Consider the following 27,246-nt stretch of genomic DNA (forward strand, 5'->3'; position numbering starts at 1 on the left):
GAACTGCTGAGATAGCTGGCTATTGCTACAACCAAGTCACAGTAGCAGAGTCTCTCTTCCTTCCAGGTGCAAATCTGGGTCACATGGAGCATTCGAGAGCAACAGCAGAACACTGCTGGAGTCAGGCATTCTCAGGATAAAGAGGGGGACTGGGGTAGGACAGAGAGGTCTAGGTGTACCAGGGCAGGAAAGGTAAGAGTCAAGACAACAGTGGTAAAAATGATTTTAGCTGGGCACGGTGGCTCACGTCTATAATCCTAGCACTTTGGGAGCCTGAGGTGGGTGGATCACCTGAGGTCAGGAGTTTGAGACCAGCCTGGCCAACATGATGAAACCCTGACTCTACTAAAAATTAGCCAGGCATGGAGGCACATGACTATATTCCCAGCTACGCAGGAGACTGAGGCAGGAGAATCGCTTGAACCTGGGAGGTGGAAGTTGGAGTGAGCCAAGTTCGTATCACTGCACTCCAGCCTGGGGAACAAGAGCGAAAATCTGTCTTTAAAAAAAAAAAGAGAAAAAAAAAAAAGATTTTAAGAACCTGGCTATCTTAACTACCATTTCTGTGTAGGAATAGCACCATCTTTTCAAGAATATAATTTGTCTTCTCTGTATGATTTTGCAACAAGCCTACATATTCAGGAACTACTTGGAGTCTGGTTCTCTTATCTCCTGGCAGGGAGAGGAGGATGAGAATTCAGACTTATAAAACTGCTGGAAGAAACTTCTATGACAATGGTGATTCTTCTATGTGTTGTTCGGGCCACGAAGCCTCAAGCATTGGGCCCAAAGTGAGCCATGGTTGGCTGATTTGAGAAATGGGCACTAGGCTGGGTGCGGTAGCTTACACCTGTAATCCCAGCACTTTGGGAGGCCAAGGTGGGCGATCAACTGAGATCAGGAGTTCGAGACCAGCCTGGCCAACATGGTGAAACCCTGTCTCTACTAAAAATAGAAAAATACGCCTGCCACCATGTCTGGCGCCTGTAATCCCAGCTACTTGGGAGGCTGAGGTAGGAGAATCGCTTGAACTCAGGAGGTGGAGGTTGCAGTGAGCGAAGATCGCGCCACTGTGCTCCAGCCTGGGGGACAAGAGTAAGACTTCATCTCAAAAAAAAAAAAAAGAAAGAAAGAAAAATGGGCACTGAACTTCTAGTGAATCCAGCCAATACTCACAGATGCCTCCTTTATGTAGGGTGGATGAGTTAGGCCTGGCATCTCCATCTACGTGTTCCTATTTTACCTTCCTTTCACACAGTCTTATGCCTTTGGGATTTGTTCAATGATGAATTTGCATGCTATGCTCAGGGCCACGGAATGGATGGCAAACCGTGTTACAAAGCAATCATTGATTCGATATCTCACATCTCTGTGAAGCAAGGATCTGTGCCGATGAAGCTGAACGTCAGCTTTTGGCAAGGTCAAAAAAATTGAGAGGAGTCTCTGACAATTAGGGGATAGGGAAGCTCTCCTAGCAGCTTTGTTCAACAGGCAGTTTTAATCAAAAGAGAAATGAAGTTAGAAGTCACGTAGTATTGATCTTAAAGAAACACAGTGAAGCATATGTCAGGCAAACAAGAAATGTATGGAACCAAGAAAAAAGAAAGGCATTTGTTTTGGCCGGGATGGCTTATTTCATTGCACGCTATTAAATGCACTCAAATCTGTCAATTATGCACTGGATGCTACCTATAATTCTTTGTTTATAGCCATGTAATGTCTGAACCATATTTTCCCATTAAGGCACCAAGGTCAATGATACAGATAATTAACCAACTGATTGAGTACATTCATTTTCCCTGAAGTTCCAGGAAGGCTCTCAGTATCCAGCCTTGAGATTTCTACTCCGTATAGACACTGGGACAGCGTGGGCTCTGTAATGGGACAGCGATGGGATCCATGGCTGGCATTTTGCCTAGCAGCATCGTGCATCTGCCTAAATGATGATGAGTGCTGTCTTTGAACCAGGCAGGAAGATGTCAGTTCACTGGCCCGTATTCCTGACCTCCCAGGGTTTCCCACTAAGACTGCCAAAGAGTTGTAGTGCTGATAATTCCTTCTAGAATGCTGAAGGGTGTAAAGGTGACAGGTAAACCCGATGAAAGGAGCCCAAGATGCACTGAAGCTTAATCTGTTATACCAAGCAGCACGGAGAATAGCTGGACGCCTTTCTGTCCTCTTGTTTTGCCCTTCCACAATGGCAGCCATCAGTCCAGGTGTTATTTCTGCCCTCTCCAGGCATGTTTCACTTAGTTATATCTAGTACTGTAGTTCACCTATCAATAAAAAGAATTTGAAATCTCTCAATACAGAGATGTTATTTCTGCTTCAACTTATTTCAGGATGCCACCGTTCAAAATGAACATCTGCAGATTGCTGATTGCTCTGTCAATATCATTCAGCTGCTAACATTTTATTTGTGATACCTGTAGACAGAGTGTAGGCCCCTGAACCCAACCACAAACAGAGAGAAGGTCCCGGGGCTCAAATAATGTGGTTCTGTAGGGGCCTAGTTTACAAACTCTACTTCTTCATTATTGAAAGATTCTTTACAAGTTTTAAACTATCAAATTTAACCCTCTCGTAACAAATTCCGCAGCAGGATAACAAGGGCAGAAACTGTATCTTCCTTTTCCCCCCTCTCTCTCTACATTGCTAAAGAAAGGGAAATTTTTCCCATAATGCTTTATTAAGTCACAGGTGTAGATCCAACTTCTTCAAACTATGTATTTAAAGACAAGTAGTTTATTCTTATATTTTTGGAAAAAAGTCTGTAGTTGATTTCATTTGTATCTCTTTTTATATTTAGGCTAGTATTTTTCATGTTTCTTAAAAGTTTCTCTTTTAGTAATTTGCCTTCTAGATTGTATACATACATACAGACATGTGTGTGTGCATCTGTGTCACTGTCATTGTTGAATTCCAAGAATTCACAGAATTAGTCTATTTTATTCTATTTTATTTTTTATTTTATTTTACTGTTTTAAGAGACAGAGACAGTGCAATGGTGTGATAATTCCCATTGTAGCCTCTAACTCCTGGGCTCAAGTGATCCTCCTATCTCAGCCTCCCGAGTAGCTGGGACTACAGGTGCACACCACCACACCCATCGAATTATTTTATTTTTTGTAGAGAAGGGTTCTCGCTTTGTTACCCAGGCTGGTCTTGGAATCCTGGCCTCAAGTGATCTTCCTACCTCGACCTCCCGAAGTACTGAGATTATAGGTGTGAGCCATTGCATCTGGCCCATAGTTTTTTGTTTTGTTTTTGAGACAGAGTCCTCCTCTGTCACCCAGGCTGGAATGCAGTGGTATGATCTTGGCTTATGCAACCTCTGCCTGCAGGGTTCAAGCAATTCTCCTGCCTCAGCCTCCCGAGTAGCTGGGACTACAGGTGCCCGCCACCACGCCCAGCTAATTTTTGCATTTTTAGTAGAGACAGGGTTTCACCATATTGGTCACGCTGGTCTTGAACTCCTGACCTCATGATCCTCCTGCCTCAGCCTCGCAAAGTGCTGAGATTACAGGTGTGAGCCACTGCGCCAGGCCCCCATAGTTATTTTTTTAATGGATATTGCCATTTTTTCCAGTAAATAGTAAAAATGACTGCTTCTTTAAGTCAATCTGATTTTTAATCTTTATATTTGCACTGTTCTAAGACAACGGTTCCTAGAAAATTACTGATCACAAATGAATGGAATAGAATGGTAGTTCAAGAAAAGAAAAATAAAGGAATCAATAAAATTATTATCAAGAGTTAATTTAAATACAACTGCATCATTGAAAGTCAACATATCAGAGACCTAGTCAATGGGAATCTAAGGGGTCCCTGATGTTCAGTGAAAAATTACTCAACAAATATGAAATAAAATAAACAATGTGGCATAGATTTTATAAATTAACATTTAATGCGGCTTTATTTTAGAAAAAGTAAAAATAAAAAACCATGAGAGTGTTTTATTTTCAAGTAAAAATCCCAACTCTATCCCAAACAGAATGACTATCCAAATATTTATTAGGTTGGTACAAAAGTAATTGTGGTTTTTACCATTACTTTTAATATTCAGCAATATAAATTTTCTTAAACACATTTAAATACAGACAGAACTATTGAAAGGTCTGCTGCATGAGAATATTAAATGTCCTGAAAAGTGTAATAGTCATCTGCCAAAGGAAAATATATAGAAATGGAAAGAAATCGTATCAGTATTTTTGGCAAGTCACCATGGTTCCTGTACTATTTCAGGTGTGCAGAATACAGAAGAAAATGAATCTTGGTGTTACATGAAATGGATTCTTTCAAAATAAATAATTATTTGCATTTCCCCCTAACACTATGTCTATGAAATTGTGAAAAACATAGATTCCTCGACCAGGCAGTATTTTATATTTAATAAAACCAACATGAGTAAATACTGAACAACAGAGCGATGGTCATTAGGATGGTACGCTTTGGCTCTATTTGGGTAAAAAGCAATTTTTGGCAAGTTGTAATTTGGGTTGTTTTTGGTTGTGTGTCTGACATCTATTCTCTCATTTCTTCTTCCCAAGAAAACGCCAGTCGTATTAATGTACTGGATGATTTTCCACTCAGTTCAGGCGTCCTGTGAATCTGATCCCACCTGTGGTGGAAGAGTGAACGTGCTAAGATCCAGCATAGGAAGGATCACGTGATATAATGTGGTAGGAGGGGGCGTGGCCATCACATGCAGGTTCTTTTTAGGAAAGATGTTCCTCACTCTTCTGAGAAAGGTTACAAAGGCGTCTCTTCCTCTTTTCCCTTTGGACTATTTGTCCCGCGCACCTGTCGTAGAGCAACTGGTGCTGTGTCAAAACCAATCTGAGGTTGAAGCAGCAGACGCAGGAGGTCAGAGCCACAGGGACCGTGTGAAAATGGAGCAGAGCCAGTAGATGAAGGCAACCTTGAAGCCTGTCCCAGCCCTGAATTTCCCCTGCGTTTGGCAAGTAAATGCCTTTATTGTTGAAGTCAGTTTGAGCTGGGTTTTCTGTTACTTGCCACCCGAACTGCCCAGAACAATATGATTAGAATTTTAATGCACTGTAAAGAAGAGCCAATAGAAGATAAATATGAATATGAGAGAGGAAGAAACTCATGCTCTCACTCTGTCATTTCCAATATCTGGTGTAAAATGATATGAGGTTATGTCAATTATCTGTTAATTACCTAGGAATTCTTTGTATCTAACTAAGATGGAGATTTTTATCACATTCTGAGATTACAAGCCTGCATTTTACCACCTCTTATTTTTTCTCCCTTTCCCTTTTAAGTTTCATCCTGGCATTTGTCTTTGGTAAGCATAACCTTGGAATATATTTAAAGTTACCGATTTGTATCATCTTGGAAGCCAGTGAACATGGTTTCTGCCCACAGGAAGCAAATGATCTACTTATTGAGGGAAACAAAACATCTAAGTTTTAAAAAGCACTAATAATTCACAAAGTATATTCTCATTGTCTATTGAGGGATGCTGATGGCTTGCGGCTGAGGAATTCATGCAGGTGTTATCATAAGAAGGAGTTACTACTTAAGGCTTGGGTAATTAGGAGAGGCCTTGGAGCATGGAGACTTGTTCTGGGCTTCAGAGAACATGTAGAATTCAAACCTAAAAAAAGAGCTGAGGCTAGACAGCTAGCAGTCAAGTTATCGGTATTTTTGGTACCATGTTACTGGTGTTTTAAGTTTGGCCAAATGGTTGAAGCCTAATCAAAGAGATCTAAATAATCTAGACTTAAACTGTGAACAACAAACATAGACCTGGGGCTAAACACCCTTATATCATCAAATTCTAAGACAGCAGAGTTCACTTCGAAGCCACTTCTCCCTGATCATGCTTCCTTGCATTCATCATTTGAAGCTGTCTAGTGTCTCCTCTAGTTTCTTAAATAACACGATTAGGAGTGTTTCTGTTTGGTCAGCGTGGTGGCTCATGCCTGGAATCCCAGCACTTTGGAAGGTGAGGTGGGAGGACTGCTCGAATCCAGGAGTTTGAGACAAGCCTGGGAAACCTGGCAAAAATCCATTACTACAAAAAGTAAAATAAAAAAATACTGGCCAGGCATCGAGGCACGTGCTTACGGTGCCAGCAACTTGGGAGGCAGAGGTGGGAGGATCACTTTAACCTAAGAATTGGAGGCTGCAGTGAGCCATGATTGTGCTACTACACTGTAGCCTGGGTAACAGAGCAAGACCTTGTCTTAAAAAAAAAAAAAAAAAGAAAGAAAAAGAAAATAAGTGTGCTCTGCTTCATCACTTAAGTAATTTCAAATGCTTTTCTAATCAAATTCTTAAAAAAAAAAACCCCTCCTCAGCATGTACAAATCTCCAAACAACCTTTATTTATATTTACTTTTAATAAGAGCTATAAAACATGTCTCCACAAGCAGCAACCTAATTGCATCAATGCATTTGATCTGTTGAACATCCTGTTCCTAATAAACCCTCAACTATGAACACACATTGAAAATACAAATTAAAAGCATCCACATTAAGCAACGTGGCCTGTTTTCTAGATGTTGTGGGGTTTGCTCTGGAATTACCTGTATAACCTCAAGAAGGGGCCATGTTTGCTGTATAGTTCAATGCATAAACTTTAGTTTTAGTTGGCAAAGTCAGGCGCATGTGACCAAATCCCTAAGGTAGGAAAATTAGGAAGAATTTTACTGTTTCAAAAGTCAACTGTTCATCTTATAAATTCTCTCAAAAGACTCGTGATTTTTTTTTTAAATAAGAAAGAGAAATGCTATTTTAGTTAAGTTGTCCAAGAAGAAAGCTATATAATCAACTGATGAACATAGTAGTGTGTTTTCCGATCCTTGGAAACTTTTCTTGTCTGGGACTGGGCTCACTTTTCATGACACCATTCATATCCATAATGACACCAGTGAGCACGACAAGAGGATGTTCTCTTTTTAAGTGGATCGGATTGGAAGTGATGGAAGAATGCATTGCAACTTTGAGCTAAAGTATATATTTTTTTGTGAATCACTCTGTTGCAGAGTTACACACACGCACAAATAGATAAGTAAAATCCCATACACACTCTTGATCTTACACACACACACACACACACACACACACACACACACACACACACAGAGCTTTGGAAATTGGAGTTCATTTTTAGAGAATAATTTTTTTAAAATGTGACCCTTGATAATTAAAGAGACATAAATTTCCTGTGATATTGGCCTTAAATTCTGTTTCACGGTGTGACTTAAGATATACACCCACCAAATACACACAAACTAAAACAAACATTTCACTAAGCAATGCTTACCTTTTTAATATTCAATGCACTCAGAGAATTATTTATTCTATGTCTTTCATTTAAAAATTAAAAAGGGAAGTTGCAACCCACAACGTGGATTTTACAATTCACCAAGGGGTCACATCAGTTGAAAAACACTGTCTTTAAGTATGTTATGTGATGTTTGGAAACAAAGGTAATGTATGTAAACATGCACAATATTGGTTTGTGAATATTTGAACTAGGATTCTCCTGAACCAGGGATCAGAAAGAGAATAAATCTGAGACTCAGAATCCCACTTTTAATGCCTAACATGGTATAATTTTTTTTTCTTTTTTTAATTACCAGTGTTTTGCTCCCATGTGTAATACCAGTAAATTATTTTGCCTGAATTCTGGAATGCCTTTTTTTTTTCTTTTGAGACGGAGTCTTGCTCTGTCACCAGGCTGGAGTGCAGTGGTGCAATCTCGGCTCACTGCAACCTCCACCTCCTGGATTCAACAGATTCCCCTGCCTCAGCCTCCCGAGTAGCTGGGATTACAGGCGTGCACCACCACACCCGGCTAATTTTTTTGTATTTTAGTAGAGACGGGGTTTCACCATGTTGGTCAGGATGGTCTCGATCTCCTGACCTCATGATCTGCCTGCCTCGGTCCTCCAAAATGCTGGGATTACAGGCGTGAGCCACCGCGCCTGGCCTGGAATATCTTGAAATGTAACAAAACGTCAGTCATGTCCTGCCAAGTCACAGTGCTCTGTCATATTTCTAGAGCCAGCTTTATTTAAAAGCCACAGCTATCTACTTGCTCCTAGTGGCATCTTAGATATAAGGAGGGTTCTGCAATGTGATGGGTACTTTAGCCATGGTTAATAGTGACAATGACAGAAACCGTCCAGGTAGTGTCCACGGGCCAGATCCCAGGCCTGACTCTCTCCTGGGAGGAGTACAAGCCAAATGGAACCACCCTCTGAGTTTGGCCCCATGCCCTGCTGTGAATGCTGAGAAACAACCTTCATCTGTGACCTCTTGCATGTTTTCAGTGAGAACACCAGTGGATTAGGTAAAACCTCCCCTTCATCAATTCAGTGACCGAAGCAGGTCATAATTTGTTCTTACTAACACATCTTTTCTCAGCAAGAATATTTGAGTTCATGGGTCTATTATATCTGTGGATGTATTTTAAACTTTAATCAAAGAACCAGGTCAGGAGAGCTATGCAACACGAGAATCCATTAGTACCAGAAACCACACTTGATTGTTTAATTTCTCAATGTAAAAAACTTCCATTTGTAAATTGGAAATATGATGTATTTCAGAAACACACCTAATTTAACTGCTTATTAAATCATAATATTAACCTTATTTTTTTCCCAAAGCAGTACGAGATTTGTGCTGATCCACCTCTATCATCAACTTAATCTTTTGTGACCAGGGGTTAGCAATGAACAAAGTTTAGTCATTGAATTTACAGCCATAGAAGGAAGGTAACATGACTGGTCAATATTGAGACTCAATGCAATGCCCTACCTCATCAGCATGAAGTTCTACTTAAGGGAACTATGAGAAAAAAGGCAAAAAACACCATCTGGGTGAAATTAATGGAATCGCAATATGGCTGGCATAGATAACAACTATCTATGGCAGTCTATTTTGCCCCTTAAGGAGTTATCATTCTGTGCCCTTCAGATGCAGACGTGATTCTTTGTCAGACTTGCAATTACAGCTGAATTGGAACTACGTTCTTTTACTTTTCAGGACATTTATGTCTCTACTTCCAGACTACAGTCAGCTGACTGTTTGGAAAGCAAACTTCCTCATGGAACACAGCGAGTTCTCTCTCCATTTGGCATAAATGCTTGTAGGGCAATGATACTTATTTTTCACAAAAGGACAAAGAGATACCAGAAAATATGATTTAGAAATGCACCCCCAAACCAAGATCATGGAAAGATTTCGCTCCCACAGGCTCAACACTCCAATATTTCTCAGAAGAGGAGCTATTGTTAGCACACTGTGATCTCCTTAAGCCTGCTGGATTCTAAAAAAAGCACAGGAATATTCAGGGGTTTCTAGACATTGCTGAAACACGTTCAAAATCCTCAAACAATTATTTTGAGAAGGAATGTTTGTTATTTCTGTAGGTCTTTATGCCATCTTTAACAAAGGGATTTGGATTTCATAGACGCTAGTGTCTAAGTTGGAATAAGAATGGAATACATTTAGTGACTCCAGGGACCTCAATCTGCACCCACAGCAACTACATTTCAGCAGGGTCTCACCACTTGAGTTTCCAGCACGCCTTTGTCAGCTGGGATTTAATTAATGAGAAATCAACAGGTGACAATCGTTCTATTCTTCCACCTTATCACTAGGGCTAAACTAGTGACAAAAGTTTTAATTGAACTTTAACTTTCTCTTGCTTAATTAACTTTAAGATGGAACACACATATACACACATATGTATTTGCATGAATAAATTTATTTGTTAAATTTTTTCAATTCCTGTTTTTATATCAGAGCATCCGACAGGGAAATGGACAGTATTTAACTCAAATTAATCTGGTGCGAATTTCACATGCTTCAGTTGTCTTTCTTAAATGTTAAAATACTTAAAAGAGTGCCTGACCCTCCTATCAGTTCACAATAAATGTTAGTTAACCATAACAATTTCACTTCTTTCGTTTGCCTTCGCTGGTTGAGAATCTTTCTCTGATTTTTTGCATTTTCCCCAAGAGCCCTAACCAAATGCTACACTAGCTATAAAAAATAGTAGTACTGATCCTTTCAGTGATAGAGAATTAGCGGCATTGCTGTTCATAAATCCATTCTATACATTTGAATTGAGGATAGGGGTCCTATCTACTTGTTCCTCTTATTTCCCCTAGGTTCTTACCAAGGTGCCCTTTTCTCTTTGCTAATTACTACTAGCCTCAATTTAGAACAGTCAGATTGGTTCATTATAAAACATTCTGAAAATGCTTAAAAGCAAAGAGAAATATGAAAATTACCTTAAATCATGTCATTTATCGATAACAATCATGAACATTTTTACTAAGTTGCTTCCAGTCTTTTTGTCTTGACAAATATTACTCACAGTCTTCAAATAAAGTTGGGATCACACTATAAATGCATCTGAGTAGTCTTCTTTTCATGTATACATTTAAAATAGTATCTTATGCCATTAAATATTTAAAAAAAATAATTTGCAATGGTGCTTAACATTCCATTCTATGACTCTATACTATTCACCCTTCCTCCTGTGTGAGACATTCAGATTGTATCAGCATTTTGTTATTTTAAATAAAAAATAATATTTGCACATTGATGCTTAGTAAACATTGTTGGCAGACTTCTGTCACTCAGGTGCCATTTAATCCACAATTTTGATGGCTAGCACATAAAGCTGTAATTTAGATCTCTAGACACACTTAGTACCTCTCAGCTTGTTTCCCATGCCGTGGCCTATTATAGAGGAAATAGAAGGTGATACGCCTTCTGTAATGAAGCCCATGCTCATAGCAGCTCTAAGTTGATTTTATATCCAGCCCAAATATCCCCTACTCCAGAACCATGAGTCTTCTATAACAGCACAACAATATGTGACACATGGTAGACATTAAATAAGCATTTCTACATGAATAATACAAGTATCCAGTTGACATTTCACTCTGTTGTCTTGCAAGCATTTCAAACTCAACACTTTTGTATGGTGAACTCTTAATTCCTGCTATGAATCTCCCATAAAGCAAAAATACTACCTGACTCTGTCCCTTCTCCCCATCTCAGTAAACTGAACAATTCATACTGGTTTGGCAAACTGGAAGGATGAATCATCTTTGACATTCTCATGTCCCTCACCGAACACAGCAAACCCTATTGCTTCCTTTACAGACTCTGCTTCCAATTCGCCCACATCTATTTATCACCACAACCACCACCTGATCCAAGTCACCACCAGCTCATTCTTATCCTTTTCCCTGGACTCCCCTGTCCTGCCATTGACCACTTCCAGAGAGAATTCTTTATTTTTTAATTTTTTTTTATTTTTTGAGATGGAGTCTCACTCTGTCGCCCAGGATGGAGTGCAGTGGCATGATCTCGGCTCATTGCCAGCTCTGCCTCCCGGGTTCACGCCATTCTCCTGCCTCAGCCTCCTGAGCAGCTGGGACTACAGGCACTCGCCACCACGCCCGGCTAATTTTTTGTATTTTCAGTAGAAACAGGGTTTCACTGTGCTAGCCCGGATGGTCTCGATATCCTGACCTTGTGATCTGCCAGCCTTGGCCTCCCAAAGTGCTGGGATTACAGGCGTGAGCCACTGCGCCAGCCCCAGAGAGTTGTTGAATATATACATGGGATCCTGTCCCTCCTCTCTTGAAAGCAACATAATTTGCACTTAGCACTTTTAAATTTTATTTAGAGACAAATCATATTTGTGCATATTTTGGGGGTACACATGATATTTTGTTCCACGTGTAGACTGTGCAATGATCCAGTCAGGGTATTTAAGGTATCCATGACCTCAACTATTTATCATTTCTTCGTGTTGGGAACACTTCAAGTCCTCTGTTTTAGCTGTTTTGAAATATACAACACGTTGTTAATTATAGTCACCCTACTCTGCTATTGAACATTGGAACTTATTTCTTCTATTTCACTATATGTTCATACCCATTAACCAACCTCTGTTTATTCCCCCCACCCCACACAGCCAGCCTTCCCAGACTCTGGTATCATTCTACACTCTTCCTGCATGACACCACGTTTTAAGCTCCCACCTATGGGTGAGAACATGCAGTATTTGTCTTTCCATGCATTTGGCACTTCTAATAAAATGCAAACCCGGCTGGGTGCAGTGACTCATGCCTGTAATCCCAGAACTTTGGGAGGCCGAGGCAGGTGGATCATGAGGTCAGGACATGGAGATTATCCTGGCTAACATGGTAAAACCCTATCTCTACTAAAAAAAAAATTAAAAAAAAAAATTAGCCGGATGTGGTGGTGGACACCTGTAGTCCCAGCTATTGGGAGGCTGAGGCAGGAGAATGGCGTGAATCTGGGAGGTGGATCTTGCAGTGAGCTGAGATTGTGCCACTGCACTCCAGCCTGGGTGACAGAGCGAGACTCTGTCTCAAAACAAACAAACAAAACAAATCAAAACAAAACAAAAAAACCAGACTGTTAGCATGGCTTAAAAGGTTCTCCCTGGCTGTCCCCTGCCACTAGCCCTTTTTTACACCCTGCAATTTTGCCAGTATTTTCCGTTCTCAGAGCATCCTCTGAGGCTGTCCTTTTTAGCTCTGTATCCCTGATGATCCCCCCTTTCCCTCAGCTGCTCTTCTGAAACAGAATCTTTCTTACACTCCAGGTTCAAGTGCCTGCCGCCTTCCATCAGCCTCCAGACACCATCTAGCAATGCACCCTTCCCCTTTCCTTCATTGCACTTGACACAATTTGCAAATGCATTTCTTTATTGGCTTATTATTTGTCTCCTTCACTAGACTGAAAACTCCAAGAAAGCAATGGCCATCCTACCTATTCAATTTTTTTGTGGGTTTTACCACAGTGTCTAGGACAATGCTTCGCACACAAGAAACCTTGGAGAAATATTTATTGAAAGAGTCTTTAGATTCTATTGACCCAGGGTGGGAAGGGATGATTTTTTTTTTTTAGAACAGTCTCCATTTCCAGCTCCACCAACTTGCAGACTTTTAAAGGATGGACCTCTTACCTAGACAGGCTCAATTTTAATATTTTTCTAAACTCCCCAAGAGAATCCTATCCTTGAACAAATCTTGATGGCTGTTTAATAAATTCAACCAATATTTCCTAAGGACTTACTCCAAGGAAGCCAGAGCCTAGGTAGATGCTTTTCTCAGATACCATCCAGCTCTCAGTTAGAAATTAAGGTAACAGTTTCTATCTCCCATACTTCTCTGTCTAAGACATGGTGATACCAGGCAGCAAAGGTGATGCTTTGGAAAACTGTTAAGGCATATGATTTAGCAGTGACGTGGTATTAGGTTGGTGCAAAACCAACCTAAACAGTTATCTATTTTTGGTACATTCAAGATATTTACATTTCTAATTTAATAATTTAAAAGTATAATGATTTTATTATATTAATAGTTATTAAGAATAGCAACTCTAAAATCAATACCACCAAAATCTCCAATTTGAGGTCTATGAGACTAGTAACAGGTTTCCATAAAATCAAGAAACTGCTTCACAGTGTTGGTTTCTGTTCAGTCTTAAGCAGAGGGAGGTCAGAAGGATAATGAGAATTCTTTCACAACATGCATTAGAACTCAATTTTCAGGCTTGGCCTCCTTCAGAAGTTAAAGTTAAAATGATTTCCTTAAGCTTCTAAAAATTTTGAATTCAAACTCTGTATAAAATGGCTAATCAATCTGAAATCCGGGTCTCTTTTTCGTTTAAGCTCATTTGACATAGCATCTCTCCAAGAGGCTGACAGCACTAATCAAATTCTTACATTCCCTGTAAGCAAACGGGATGACTGTAACAAATTTTGGCGAATGAATGCATAATTGAATATTAAATATCTGACTTTTAATGTCTGTGTCAATATTGTCTATGTTGTCCGTTATCCCGGTTTTCTGCAGATATTACTTGTTGCTGTCAAAGAATGCAGACTATTCCATCTTCATAATAACAAATCCTGCTACAAGATTTAAAAGCAGAAAGCAGTGAAAGCAAGCTGTGAAAAGCAAGGAGGTGAGGCAGCTGATCTGTGTTAGATGAATGGTTAAGATTCAGGGGACTGGAGAATTCACGCCCTAGACTGGCCATCTAATTAAAATGAGAAATGACAAAGGCAGAAGCTAAGCAGTTGGAGATATTAATAACCAGGCAAAAATGCAAAATAAGGACACTTAGTGTTCATTTCCATCCCTATGCCATCAAAACCAAATGACAGGCAGGAAATAATATCAACATGATCCAGGTAGCATCAAAAGTGTTTTGCCCGCACATTGCATAACGCAGATGGGAAGAGCCGATTATCATCCCTGCTCAAGTACAGAGGTACTGAGAAATTCCCAACAGTGATACGACTTACCCAAAGATACCTACGTTAAGGTTAAAGATAGGGAGGCTTGATGGTCAGCTGGTTCCATGGTCATTTTAGAGGGGTCACCCTCCATTAGGCAGAGACCGGCAGGAAAAAATCCATCACTAGGGAGGCAGAACGAAGATAGGCGGTCTTTGTAGGGATGGTTGTACCCAATGGAGGGAAATGGAACTGGTTTAAAATTATACTAACTCTTGGCAAGCAGGCCAGTTAGGAGGAGGTTAAACACAACACACAACTCGAAGCCCCAGGAGGAGACAGGCTGCTCTGTTGGGAAGGATCTGCCAAGCTCTCGACTTCAAAGAGAGCTCACCAGGGGTGTGGAAGAAGAGAAGAATTTGGATGAATATGTGAAAATGTTTACATGAATCTAGGAGGAGAGATGGAACAAATTCACATGGACTAGAAAATTGCCTTGAAAACTATAAAAGGAGATACGAGTAATGAAAGGAAAATAATTTAGTAAGAAATCAAGGTGATGAAGCAGCAGCTGTGACCAATAAATGTTATTTTGCACGAGGTCTGACCCCAGTTCTGTAACTTTTCTGTTTGCTTGCCAAGCGATGATGGAAGAAGCAGAAAATCACAAGTAGGCCATGTCCATGAAACAGGCCTCTTTTCAAATGTCTCTTCAGTTTTAATTTATAGTTTATTTATTTATTTTATATATATATATATATATATATATATACACACACACATTTATTTTTAATTTTTTTAACGTGGCATGGTTTTGATGGATTTGATGGCAGCCACATTCTGCCTGTCTTTCACGGAAGAAACGTTTCCGGCAGGAATAAACTCATATTCATGCCTTCGAGTCAGGCTTCCTGAGCCTTAAAGCTCTAGTTATATACTGGAAGGCTGGCTATGTGTGCTGTTTTGAGAACTCCATATACAAACCCCATCCACCAGAAAAGATTGGTAAAATGGAGAGTTGGTAATTGGCTTCCATTTTCGGTGTAGAGGGGATCTGGGTAGGAAATCTCCCTCCTGGAGTGCCTCTTTCTGACTTGCAAATTTTGATCCTGTAGTCAGAGTCTGAGGGTAAAATAAAATTAGTAACAACCGACCAATTAAATGTCACACTAGAAGGGGCTCATCTCATAGTACATACTCAATGGATGCTTGCTGAAAACAAAAAAAGTAGAATCATTTTTGCTAGTATAAGAATCACAGATATAAATGCATATTTAAGACAAAAAGCAACGTATTCTAATTGCTTTGAATGTTGGGATTTGCCATATAGGGCAGGACACACTAGGCTGGATGGGATGAGGTTTGTGTACTACCCAGAGTAGCTGGAAGTGGTTGGCATGGCATAGAAACCATCACTGGAGCTAACTTATTCTTACTGGGGAATAATTAGATGTCATAGGAAATTGCTTATAAAAGCACTCTTTAAACACTTTGGAAATGTATTAAATACAAATAAGTGCTAAATTACATGTACCATTACTGTTAATTTATGACCTAAAGATTTCTTCTTGCTTCTTGTGAATGTGAATAATTACACCTAATATCTCCAGGCACTGAAATTATATGCATTTGAGTGATTTAGGATGTGAAATAACACTGGTATTTTTTTAAACTCAGAGAGGAGAAATTCTGTGTAACAGAGAATGTGGCTTCTAATGTCATTCCCAACATATAGGTGGGCTGATAATATTTGCACTCGTATATATGGGCTTGAGACTTCAGAGCTTCTTTGGGCAACTTTGGATTAACTTCACCATTTTAGATCTTCATAAAAACAGTCTTATCTGAGCGTTTGGAGGAAAAAATTAGCTTAAAAACAATTCAATATTTAGCATATCCAGGTAGAACACAGTTAACATAAAGAAGAAAAAGAAGTTACTAAGAACATTTTATGTTTACATACCATATCCAGGAGTTATCAAAGATGAGCAAGGTGGCTGGACTAGAGTGGCCTACAAGAATCATTTTACTTGTATCAATATGTGTTTCCAGAAGTCTATTTTTGGATTTTGGATTTCTATTTTGTTTAGGAACAATTACCTAAAGTAGTATCTTTAAGAGTTCATATGGTCTGAATGGTAGCCTCTAAAGGTAATCATCCTTGCTGTGTGATATTCTAATAATTTGCATAGCAACCACTTATGAAGATGTCACAAAGAGGATTATGACATCGAGTGTGGAATAAACAACAGAAACAGAACATCACTAAAATGAAGATGCTGCCCATGCGTTAAATAAATGAGTGGGAAATAGACAAAATGGAACATTGTCTTTTCCAATTAAAATGTTCTTGCACTCAGAAGTTGCCTATCAGTGAGGGAATCCTCAAATGTGAGTTTGGCCAGATGGTATCTTCTCATCAGGGATGATCATGGCCCAATTCTAAATGCAGCCATTTAGAGATTAGAGCTATTCTCAGTTTCTCAAAGGGCAATCCTTGATCTAGCTGCATAACATGAAACACTTTTCAGAAAACTGTATTATTGTGTGTATCTGTAACTTGTCATTTCTGCTTCTTGTCAAAACTGCTATGATGTCTTTCAGTCCAGAGAAACTTGCTTCGCTTCTAAAGACCACCTCTCATTTCAATAGAGACCACCAGCTATATTTCACACACTAAATCATAGTGAGCATCCATGGATGATTGAACACACTATGAGATCAGAGGAGTATCTGCAGTGGGGAAATAACTTTGGTACAACGAAGTAAACTCTGTGGGATCTAATATCATTTTCTTCATCATTTACCCACAAATGGGAACAGTCTTAGGCACATAGCAGATGCTCAGAAAGTGTTAAGTCAATGAATAAATGAATATAGCAATGAGGAAATATACCAGGAAATCAAAGACAGAAATACCTATATGTAACTTACAAAAGGTTTCTCCATAAACTTGAGAATCCAACCTCAGTTCAAAGAACTTGAATTTCTCCATCTCATGGAGATGCCACTCTCTTCTTCTGTTAATAGAAATCGTAAATCCTCCCTTAATGCACATTTCCAGTGAGGTACAAGGTCCTAGCTAGGGTGGAGAAAATTGCCCTGAATGTCAAAAGGTGAGGCTAGCCAGCCAGGCAGAGACCAAGCCATGCTGTAAGCCACAGTAAGCACTGGCACTGGCCTTACCTCTAACAATTTCAAGTTGAAAACTTTTATCACCTTTCTTCTAATTTGATTTTATTCCAAGTTAATTTCACCTGAGTCAAAATGTTTTTTTTTTTTTTTTTTTGAAACAAGGTCTTGCTCTGTTGCCCAGCTGTAGTGTTGTGGTGCTATCTTAGATCATCTCACCTTAACCTCCTGAGCAGCTGGGACCACCAGCGTGTATCACCATGCCTGGCCAACTTTTGTATTTTTTGTAAAGACGAGGTTTTGCCATGTTGCTAAGGCTGTTCTTGAACTCCTGAGCTCAAGCAGTCTGCCCACCTAAGCCTCCCAAAATACTGGGATTATAGGCATGAACCACAGCACTCACCTAAAAGAGTCTTGTAAGGAGATGGTGGAGAAAAGGGTGTGTGGACAAATTTGACTGTACAGTAAGTCCTCATTTAACCTTGTTAATAGGGTTCTTGGAAACTATGACTTTATGTGAAACATTGTATAACAAAACCAATTTTTTTTCTCATTAACAGTATAATGAAATGACATTGAATGAAACTAAGTTATCGTCTAAGGACATGACATTTCACTTCAAGTTGCCATTCCCAAGAACCTATCAATTACCTTAAATGAGGAAATTGTTCAGGGGAAGGCTGGAATAATTTCAGCAATAAAATAAATAATGGTAGTATTAGATAATACACAGAACAGCATGGGTTCATACTGTTATAAATGCACTGAAAAGGGAGAAGGAACATCTCTTAAGAATTTCAATTAATAACTATAGAAAGAATGAAATAGAAAAATCACCATTAGACAACACAGTAACAATCGTTGTGGACAGCAGCCACCAAATGGTTGCTAAAATTAGATGGCAAAGCTGTGAGGAGGAATCAGGATACTTGCAGAATCTATTTTCCCTATGACAAGTAATTTCAAGAGAAAAATAGTAACTTTCTAAGTGGAGATACTGAGTGGACAAGGCCTTAGCCAAGTGACCAAAGTTAACCTCACTAATAATAAGGCATATGGGCCTCTTGAACACTGATTTGAAGCACTGAGAAGGCAGCATCCTTTCTATGCTATTCTTGCCAAAACACACAGCTTTCTTCTAATCAGGAGAGCACATCAGACAAACTCTAAATTAGGGTCATACTACAAAACAACTGATGAGTATTCTCCAAAAATATCAAGTTCTTTTTTTTTTTTTTTTGAGATGGAGTCTCGCTCTGTTGCCAGGCTGGAGTGCAGTGGTGCACCTCTGCCTCCCAGGTTCAAGAGATTCTCCTTCCTCAGCATCCTGAGTAGCTGGGACTACAGGTGCCTGCCACCCACGCCCGGCTAATTTTTGTATTTTTAGTAGAGATGGGGTTTCACCATGTTGGCCAGGATGGTCTCGATCTCTTGACCTCATGATCTACCTGCTTTGGCCTTCCAAAGTGCTGGGGTGACAGGTGTGAGCCACTGCACCTGGCCTCTTTTTTTACATAATTGATTTTATTGTGTGTATTTAAGGTGTACAACATGATGTTCTCATATACATATGCACAGTGAAATGTTCCTACAGGTAAACAAATGAACATATCTGTTACTTTTTATAGCTAACTTTTTTTAGTGGTAAGAGCACCTAAAATCTAGTTTCTTTTCAAATTATTAGTATGCAATACAGTATTATTAGCAAAAATTATTAGTATGCAATACAGTATTCTTAGCAAAAATTATTAGTATGCAATACAGTATTATTAACTATAGCCCTCCTGCTGTGTATTAGATCTCTAGAATTATTAGTTCTACCTTAGTAAACCTTTGTACCTGGTGACCAATGTCCCTTCATTACCTGCCTTCTCCAACCCTGGTCATCAGTGTTCTACTCTGTTTCTATGTAATCGACTTAAAAAAAAATCCTGCATATTTAAGTGAGATCATGCAGTAATTTTCTTTCTGTGGCTTATTCCATTTAGCATAATGTCTTCCAGTTTCATCTATGTTCTCACAAATGGCAGTATCTGTTTTTAAAGGTTGATGAATACTCCATTGTGTGTGTATGATATATACATACATATATTTCTTTATCCATTTATTCAACAATGGGCCTCTGGGTTGTTGCCACATCTTGACTATTGTAAATCATGTAACAAAGAACACAGGAGTACATATATCTCTGCAAGATGCTGACTTCTTTTGTTTGGGAGGGCAGGTGCATGGAGTGGGGATGTGCCCGGAAGTGGTATTGCTGGATGACCATGACAGTTCTGTTTTCAATTTTTTGAGGAACCTCCATATCATTTTCTATAATGGCTATACCAATTTACACTCCTACCAACTGTGTATGAGGGGCCCCTTTATCTACACCCTGGTCAACACTTGTTATTTCTTTTCTTCTGTTCAGTAAGTGGTGTTGGGAAAACCGGATAGCCATATGCAAAAGAATGAAACTGGACCTTTATCTTATATCTTATGCAAAAATCATTTGGAAATAAATTAAAGACCTAAAGATAAGACTTGAAATTGCAGAACTACTAGAAGAAAACACAGGGGAAGAGTTCCTTGATATTGGCCTTGGCAATGATTTTTTGGATAGGCAAAAACAAAAAGAAAAAACAAACAAACAAAAAAACCACACAGGCAACAAAAGCAAAAAGAAACAAATGGGAACACATTAAACTAAAGAAACTTCTGCAGAGCAAAGGAAACAATCAACACAATGAAAAGACAGCCTATGCGTTGAGAGAAAATATTTGCAAACCATGTATCTGATAAGGGCTTAATATCCAAAATACGTCAGGAACTCACACAGCTAAATAGCAAATAAACAAACAACAAATAAAAAGTAACAAAAACAAATAACCTGATTAAAAAGGGGGCAAAGGACCTAAATAGACATACTTCAAAGAAGACATAAAAATGACCAACAGTCTAGAAAAGGTGCTCAACATTGCTAATCATCACGGAAATGCAACTGAAAACCACAATGAGATACCATCTCACAACGGTTAGGGTGGCTATGATTGAAATTGTCAAGTTCTTAAAAGACAAGGAAAGGCTAAGGAACTGTTACAAAAATTGGGGGAAACTAAGGAGATATAAGAGCTAAATGCAGTGTGGGATCCTGGATTGCTTTCTGGAGGAGAAAAGGTCAACAGTGGAAAAACTGGTCAAATACGAATATTTTTTTGGATGATAGTTTGAATGATAGCATTTTATCAATGCTAATTTTCCAGCTTTGCTCATTTCACTATGATTATGTAAGATACTAACATTATGGGAAGCTGGATGATGGGTATATGGGAACTCTACCATTTTTTGCAACTTTTCTGTAAGTCTAAAATTATTTCAACATTAAAATGCCAAAAAATGGTATATATGGTGCAATAATGTCTGTTGCAATTTCCATGTCTCCAACTGATCCTTGATTAGCACTCATATATTTAAACATTTGGAAGATTTCAATGAAACATCAAACAAAAACCAATTAAACAAATTTTATTATGTAAATAATCATTGTCAAACGTTATAAAATAAGCATAAAAACCTTATAATCTCACTGTTTTGTTAATATTCATTTGTCCTGAGTTTTCTATAGACATACATATGCATCTATTAATATGTAACATGAATACATATAAACATATATCATTTTTGTTATTGTCAGATTCTATTTGGTGATGTGTTTCACTTAAAAATAAGTTGGTAACATATTTTGTATAAATACATATACACCTATAGTCTTGATTCTGTGCTTTTAAATAGACTTTAACTTTTAGAAGAGTTGTAGATTTACAGAAAAGTTGACAGTATAGCACACAGAATTCCCATATACCCCACGCCCAGTCTCTCCTGTTACAATCTTACATTAGTATGGTACATTTGTTATAATTAGTGAATAAATGTTGATACTTTATTATTAACTAAAGTACACAGTTTGTTCAGATTTCCTTAGTTTTCACCACATGTCCTTTTTCCCTTCCAGGATCCCATCCAAGATGTCACATTTAGTCATCATGTCTCCCTAAACTCCTCTAGACTTTGACAGTTTCTTGGACTTTGCCTATGTTTGATGACCTTGACGATTTTAAGAAGAACTAGTCAGGCATTTTGTAGGATGGTCATCTATTGGAATTTGTCTGATGTCTTTCTCAAGGTAAGACTAAGAGAATGGCTCAAAACCTGAGGTTGTGTGTCTTAAATATATACAACTTTTATTGGTCAATAAAACTGGAAAGAAAAGACTGGGGTGGTGAGGCTTGCAGAGGGAGAGCACAAAGATAAAGTGGCATTCTCATCATGTGTTACCAAGGGTACATGCCCTGGCATGACTCATCAGTGCTGATACTGATGTTGATCACCTGGCCAAGGGAGTGTTTGTCAGCATTCTCTGTTGTAAAGTCACTCTTTCGCCATTTTGTTCATACCATAATCCTGCATTTAAAGACGCTATTTTAACGGCTACAGAAATATGAATGTATGGCAGTGTATTTAACCAATTTCTTTTTTGTTAAACATCTAGAGGGTTTTAAACTGGTAGATGGTTTTAAACTGGTAGATGAACCTAGTTCATCTATCTCTTCACAAACCACTGATTATTTCTTTAGGATAAAAAGCAAAAGTGAAACCTTTGGGTCACAGTAAACGTAAGGCAGGGAATTTGACCTGTAGTGTCAAATGGACCCCCAGGAACTCCATGCAAACCCAGTCCCGCCTGTGGCAGACCTGGATGAGAGCATTCTATTTCTTTATAACCCCTGTGTGTGGTTGGAGCAGTTGAGCATGATGTCATATGATGTTGCAGTGATGGGCAGAGAGCCAGGTGTGCAAAGAGTTTGCCTTTTCTTCTCAGTATAGTGGGAGGCCATTGGAAGTCCATTAACTGGGGAGAGATCTGACCTACTTTCTGGGATTTGCACTGTGTCTTCACTTCTTAAAATAATCCCTTAGATCATAGCTGGGTGTTTCTTTTGACCTTGACTCAGAGGTTGTCAAAATAAGAAGGCAGTATGGCAAGGAAACTGCCAAGCTTTCTTATGCCAATCTAGCATGCCATCAAGTGAGGAAACCCAGAAGGTGGGGCTGGAAACAGAAGAGGAAGAGACAAGATGATTTATTCAGAGCAAAGGGGTTTCAAGCAGGGGATGGAACAAGGAAGAAAATAGGAAAAGCTTCCCCACTTGCTGAAGGCTTTCCAAATGACTTTGCAAATGAATTCCATCTTGCCTGCTGTCTATAGTATGGGCATTGAGAAGCAACCGGGAGAGGAAAGTCATAACTCCCAGGCAATTTTCTGCTAGTTTTGAATCTTGGCAGAAAAAATGTATTACCCAAGATAAGGAGAACATAAGGTAGCCCAGGAAAGAGCTGTTTAGAGATTATTCTCTATGAGATACTAGATATATCTTCTGGTATGACTTAGTAATTCCTCATGCAAAGATGTTGATCACACTTGGGATTATAAAAGGCTGATATAAAGTACTAGAATCCCCTAAATCTTCATAGCTTTTCAAAAATAAGAATTAAAGAGAATTATAGGGACAGTATACGAACCATTAAACAGACCTACCAGATAACATTTCAAACATTTAACGGATAGTTAGACGAGACCAACAAACACATTAAAGTAGAAATTGCCAAGACTTACACTTTTTTCCTCTTGCCATTGATTAGGACATATAAGTACCAAGGTTCCTGAAATGTCTCAGAAACTACCAGATGGCTCATCCGTCATAGGGCCTGCTGAGATTTAGAATTAATCTTTAATTACTTATTTATAATTTACAATTATACAGATAGGGCCAGCTCATCCTGCTTGAGTAATTTTCTGTGAGATTAAGTTGTGCCATTTGGGAGGCATATTGACTCTTTCAATCCCTACGGTATTAGGAACTTGTATGTCAGGGTACCAATCATCATGATCCAAACAATCAATATTTATATGAAACTTCTTAAACAGATTGGCATTGGCGCTCTCATTTCTGTGTGTTATTTGTAAAAGCTCTTGGTATCTGAGTCCTGCAAAATTGATGGTCAACACATTTTAGCCACTAGGAAGGCTAAAAACATTAGCTCTGACTTTTTTTTCTTTATTTTCCTCTTAACTCAATCATCTTGCCATATAAGAACTGTTTTGTGAATCAAAACAACCAACCCAGCAAGCAAACAAGCATGTCAACAAACAAACAAGCAAACAAACAAAAATTCCCAACATACTTCTCTTAAGTTGTCTTATTCATTCATAACAATATAAAGGGTATTTTAGGAGACGTTGATCTACAAATATCCAATATTTTGCCTATTTGACATGTGTGATACCTCTCTGTAATCAAGTATACAAACCAACTAGGAAATGGGCAAAAAAAAAAAAGAAAAAAAAAGAAAAGAAAGAAAGAATAGAAATAAGTTTTGCAGAAAAACAAACAAACCCTACAAGCCAAAACCAAACCGAAACCAAAACACCTAAGCTAGAGAGTTGGCCACATTCCTAGCACCTTCGTTTTAAAAGCGAGAAGACTTTAATGAGCAATTGTAAGACAATAACAAAAGACATGAGAATATATCAGACCAAGCTCTTTTCAGGGTTTGTATCTTTTTTTGGCTGCCCAGAAAGAATCTAGGGTAAAGAATGAAAAATAAGTTCTAATTTGAGAGAATTTTCAGAACTAGACTGGGTACTCAATAAAATCTAGTCCCATTTCCTTATTTTAAAGATAGAAAGAATTAAATCCATTGAGGTTTGGTGACTTATCCAAATTCATACATCGAGTTAGTGCAGGGTGATTCACTGAGCAGGTGTTCACTGGCTATATATTGAGTGTTCCTGAATTTTAGGTGCAGAAGATACAGTAGCTAGTAATCTGTCATGGTGCTCATATTCAGAATGTCCCCTTGCTGCTCTAATAAATGCTGAAAATACAGAATGTTGTTTAACTTACTCTAGGAAGGGTTAGGGGGAATAATTGCTCACAAATATATTAAATATCCTAGGAAGATCCTGACCACTTATTATCACCATAGCTATGCAAACAGGAACAAATGGGTCTCTTTTACAGAAAAATAGAATTCAGTCAAAAATAAGAAGTTACTCCTTTAATGTCATGGGGATGATGCATTTAAATTATTGAGGAAATTCATTGGCAGTATACATTGAAATAGATATTCATCTGTCTTCAACTCTAGTTTTCCCCCAAATTTATTCCTTTTGTTTCTCAACGTCCTGTTTTAAACAAGTAATTCTAAGAGTTTTAGTTCCAAAGTTGCTTTTGGTATGAAGCATATCATTGCTACTGTCTCTGAGGTGCTAAAATTAATAAAAACTTAATTTAGCTGTTGTGCTTCTGTGTTTATGCTGAAATTTTTTTCACAACATACTGATGCCTAGAAATAGCCCATGAAATATGGCACGGATGAGATTCTTAAAAGTTGACTGCAAAGTGAAATTCAGAATTTAACTTCTTAAAAGTTGACTGTAGAATTAAATTCTGAATTTAGCTTTTAAAAATTTTTGTCACTAACTTTGCATTAAAATATTGAAGCAAGGTACCTGAGGAAATCATTTGGGTCCTGATGTTAATAATGGCCTATAACAATAATTCCTCAGGGTTGCATTCTCATTTGGCGCAAGACATTTTATAGTTACAAATCCATATAATCCTTTCAAGTAACCCTATTTTATATCTGTAAAAGGAGAAGGAAACTCAGAAGATAAATTTCCCAAAATATCACCCTAACAACTGGCAGGAAAAGGTTTGGAACTAGAGTTTGACTTGGCAAGAACCTGGAGAAGTCTGAGCTTCAGGACTTTTCATCCACAGAATCCCCTTCTAAGGCCCTGGGAAATGCCCTTGAAATGTGTTTACAGAGCAGGGAACCCAGTTGTCCCAGTTTGCCAGTCACTTAGAGGTTTATCAGGATGCAGGGCTTTCAGTGCTAAAACTGGGACTGTCCTGGGCAAACTGGGATAAGTAGCCAGCCTATTAGACAGGGTCATATGCTTATAAAAATTTTAAAGTGAAGTCTTATGACCACAATAGATTAAGACAGCCGCCTCTCTCCACTCTTATTTCCTTCCCTTTTGTCTTACCTCCTCTAGGGTTACTGGAATAACCCGACACATTCTTGGGTTCCAGCCTAGGCAAGCTTGAGTTGCAATTAGTTGTTTCACAGCTACTTCTGTGCACAGTTGAGTGTTTGCCAGCTGTCCTGGGTTAGAGAGGATATCCAGGCTTCTGCCTACGCCTACAGGGTCAACCCCTCTAGCACTGTGACAGGAAGATGTGGGGGCAGGGGTCCAATCAGGACACACATACGTCCTAACAGAACCCAGCACCAGATGTGTATGGACAGTGGATAGAAAACAAGATGTGAAATATGTGAATCAAGGAGTTCTACTGCAGAAAAATCTTCCAAATCTCACAGCCCATAAATGAAACTTGCAAAGGTTTTCCCAAATTTAACAACAATCCTCAATATATATGCTATTACCAATAGCAAGTTGTGAAGTTGGAAGAACTCATAATAATAATATTTATAACTGTCAGTTTCTGGTCAACCATTCTGGAAGGCTGAATTACCTTTCCATTTTCCACATAAAAATGAAGAGAATGTTGTTGTATTAAAAGGTGATCAAAGACTATGCAGCCAAAATATAAGAACATGTAGAAGTAAGGGTCCTATTGAGGTTTGTTGAACAATTAGTAATCGATATATGTATGCTATTTCAGGATTATTGAGGTTTTACAAAAAGCTTAATTTTCTGTTATTTCCTATTTTAAATAGGTGTTCACTTTTAATCTGATTTCATTTTTGTAAACTTGTATTACTTTCTTAAAGAGGGTCTGCTAAATTTAAGTTTTAGGCCCTGATATGGTTTCGCTTTGGCCATGCCCCACCCAAATCTCATCTTGAATTGTAGTTCCCATAATTCCCTCATGTTGTGGGAGGGACCCAGTGGGAGATGATTGCATCATGGGGGTGGTTCCCTCATACTGTTCTCATGGTAGTGAATACATCTCACAAGATCTAATGGTTTTATAAGGGGAAACTCCTTCCACTTGGTTCTCATTCTCTCGTCTGCCACCATGTAAGATGTGCCTTTCACCTTCCACCATGATTGTGAGGCTTCCCCAGCCACGCTGAAATATGAGTCCCTTAAACCTCTTTCTTTGGTAAATTGTTCAGTCTCGCGTATGTCTCCATCAGCAGCGTGAAAACAGACTAATAAAGGCCTCATGAAACTTGAGCCTGTCCCTGGATGGCCTTAAGGTCTCAGCTGAGGCTGGTTCCTTAGCATTTTTTTGTTTCACTACCTCCTCCTGGCACACTTGCCATTTCCCAAGTACTTAAAGCTTGTTTCTTTGATGACTGCAGTGGGAACGTTTATTGCTGCTGGCAGGTAGAAAGAGGGAAAGTTTGAAGAATAAAATGTAATTTTCTACACCTTCATACAATGTGATTATGAGTCTGAGCCATGTGATTCAAACAAGAATAGCACGTCTTAGAGAAACTGACAGGTAGAGGAGGGCACTTCAATGGCCAGGTGTAGACTCTACTTGTCTACACAAGTAGAATGTGGGGGCCGAAGTTAGCTGCAGGCACACTCCTTCTCCCTGAAAAGTGTGGTCTTCATTGCTTGATTGACTGTTAGTAGATTGTGCCCTGATGTTATTTTAAAAAATATGGTCCTGCAGTTACTCCCAGGGAACAGGTGCTCCATGCTGAGCCCATTCCTCACTGCTTGATGATTTCTTCTTAAGTTCAGAACATCAGCAGCTGTTAGTAGTGAGGTTCATCTTCCTGGGAAGTTTCAGGGTAGGCTCCTC

The 27,246-nt window shown here is 38.8% G+C and overlaps 1 protein-coding gene and 1 long non-coding RNA gene across 5 annotated transcripts in view; one reads left to right on the plus strand and one right to left on the minus strand.

Annotated features, from left to right (window-relative positions):
* The window catches only part of LOC105490600 (CUGBP Elav-like family member 2), a 649,919-nt gene that overhangs the window by 578,256 nt on the left and 44,417 nt on the right, over positions 1-27,246 (minus strand). Inside the window, exons 1-2 of one of the 2 annotated variants that reach the window (XM_071068806.1) lie at positions 16,242-16,449; positions 14,362-14,463 (exon numbers count right to left, since the gene is read on the minus strand). The exons of the other annotated variant lie outside the window; for it this stretch is intronic. Of the exons in view, the coding sequence (XP_070924907.1) occupies positions 14,362-14,463; positions 16,242-16,303 (164 nt within the window). The 5' untranslated portion in view covers positions 16,304-16,449. Of the gene's footprint in view, positions 1-14,361; positions 14,464-16,241; positions 16,450-27,246 lie in introns of those variants that run through there. 2 annotated transcript variants of the gene reach the window in all.
* Positions 16,531-27,246, plus strand: part of LOC105490599 (uncharacterized) — an 82,120-nt gene continuing 71,404 nt past the window's right edge. For all 3 annotated transcript variants that reach the window (XR_011607394.1, XR_011607393.1, XR_011607392.1), the window contains exons 1-2: positions 16,531-16,669; positions 21,408-21,578. This is a non-coding gene — a long non-coding RNA (uncharacterized lncRNA). The remainder of the gene's footprint in view (positions 16,670-21,407; positions 21,579-27,246) is intronic.

Source organism: Macaca nemestrina, chromosome 9 (assembly GCF_043159975.1).
Source record: "Macaca nemestrina isolate mMacNem1 chromosome 9, mMacNem.hap1, whole genome shotgun sequence".
Lineage (NCBI taxonomy): Eukaryota > Metazoa > Chordata > Mammalia > Primates > Cercopithecidae > Macaca > Macaca nemestrina.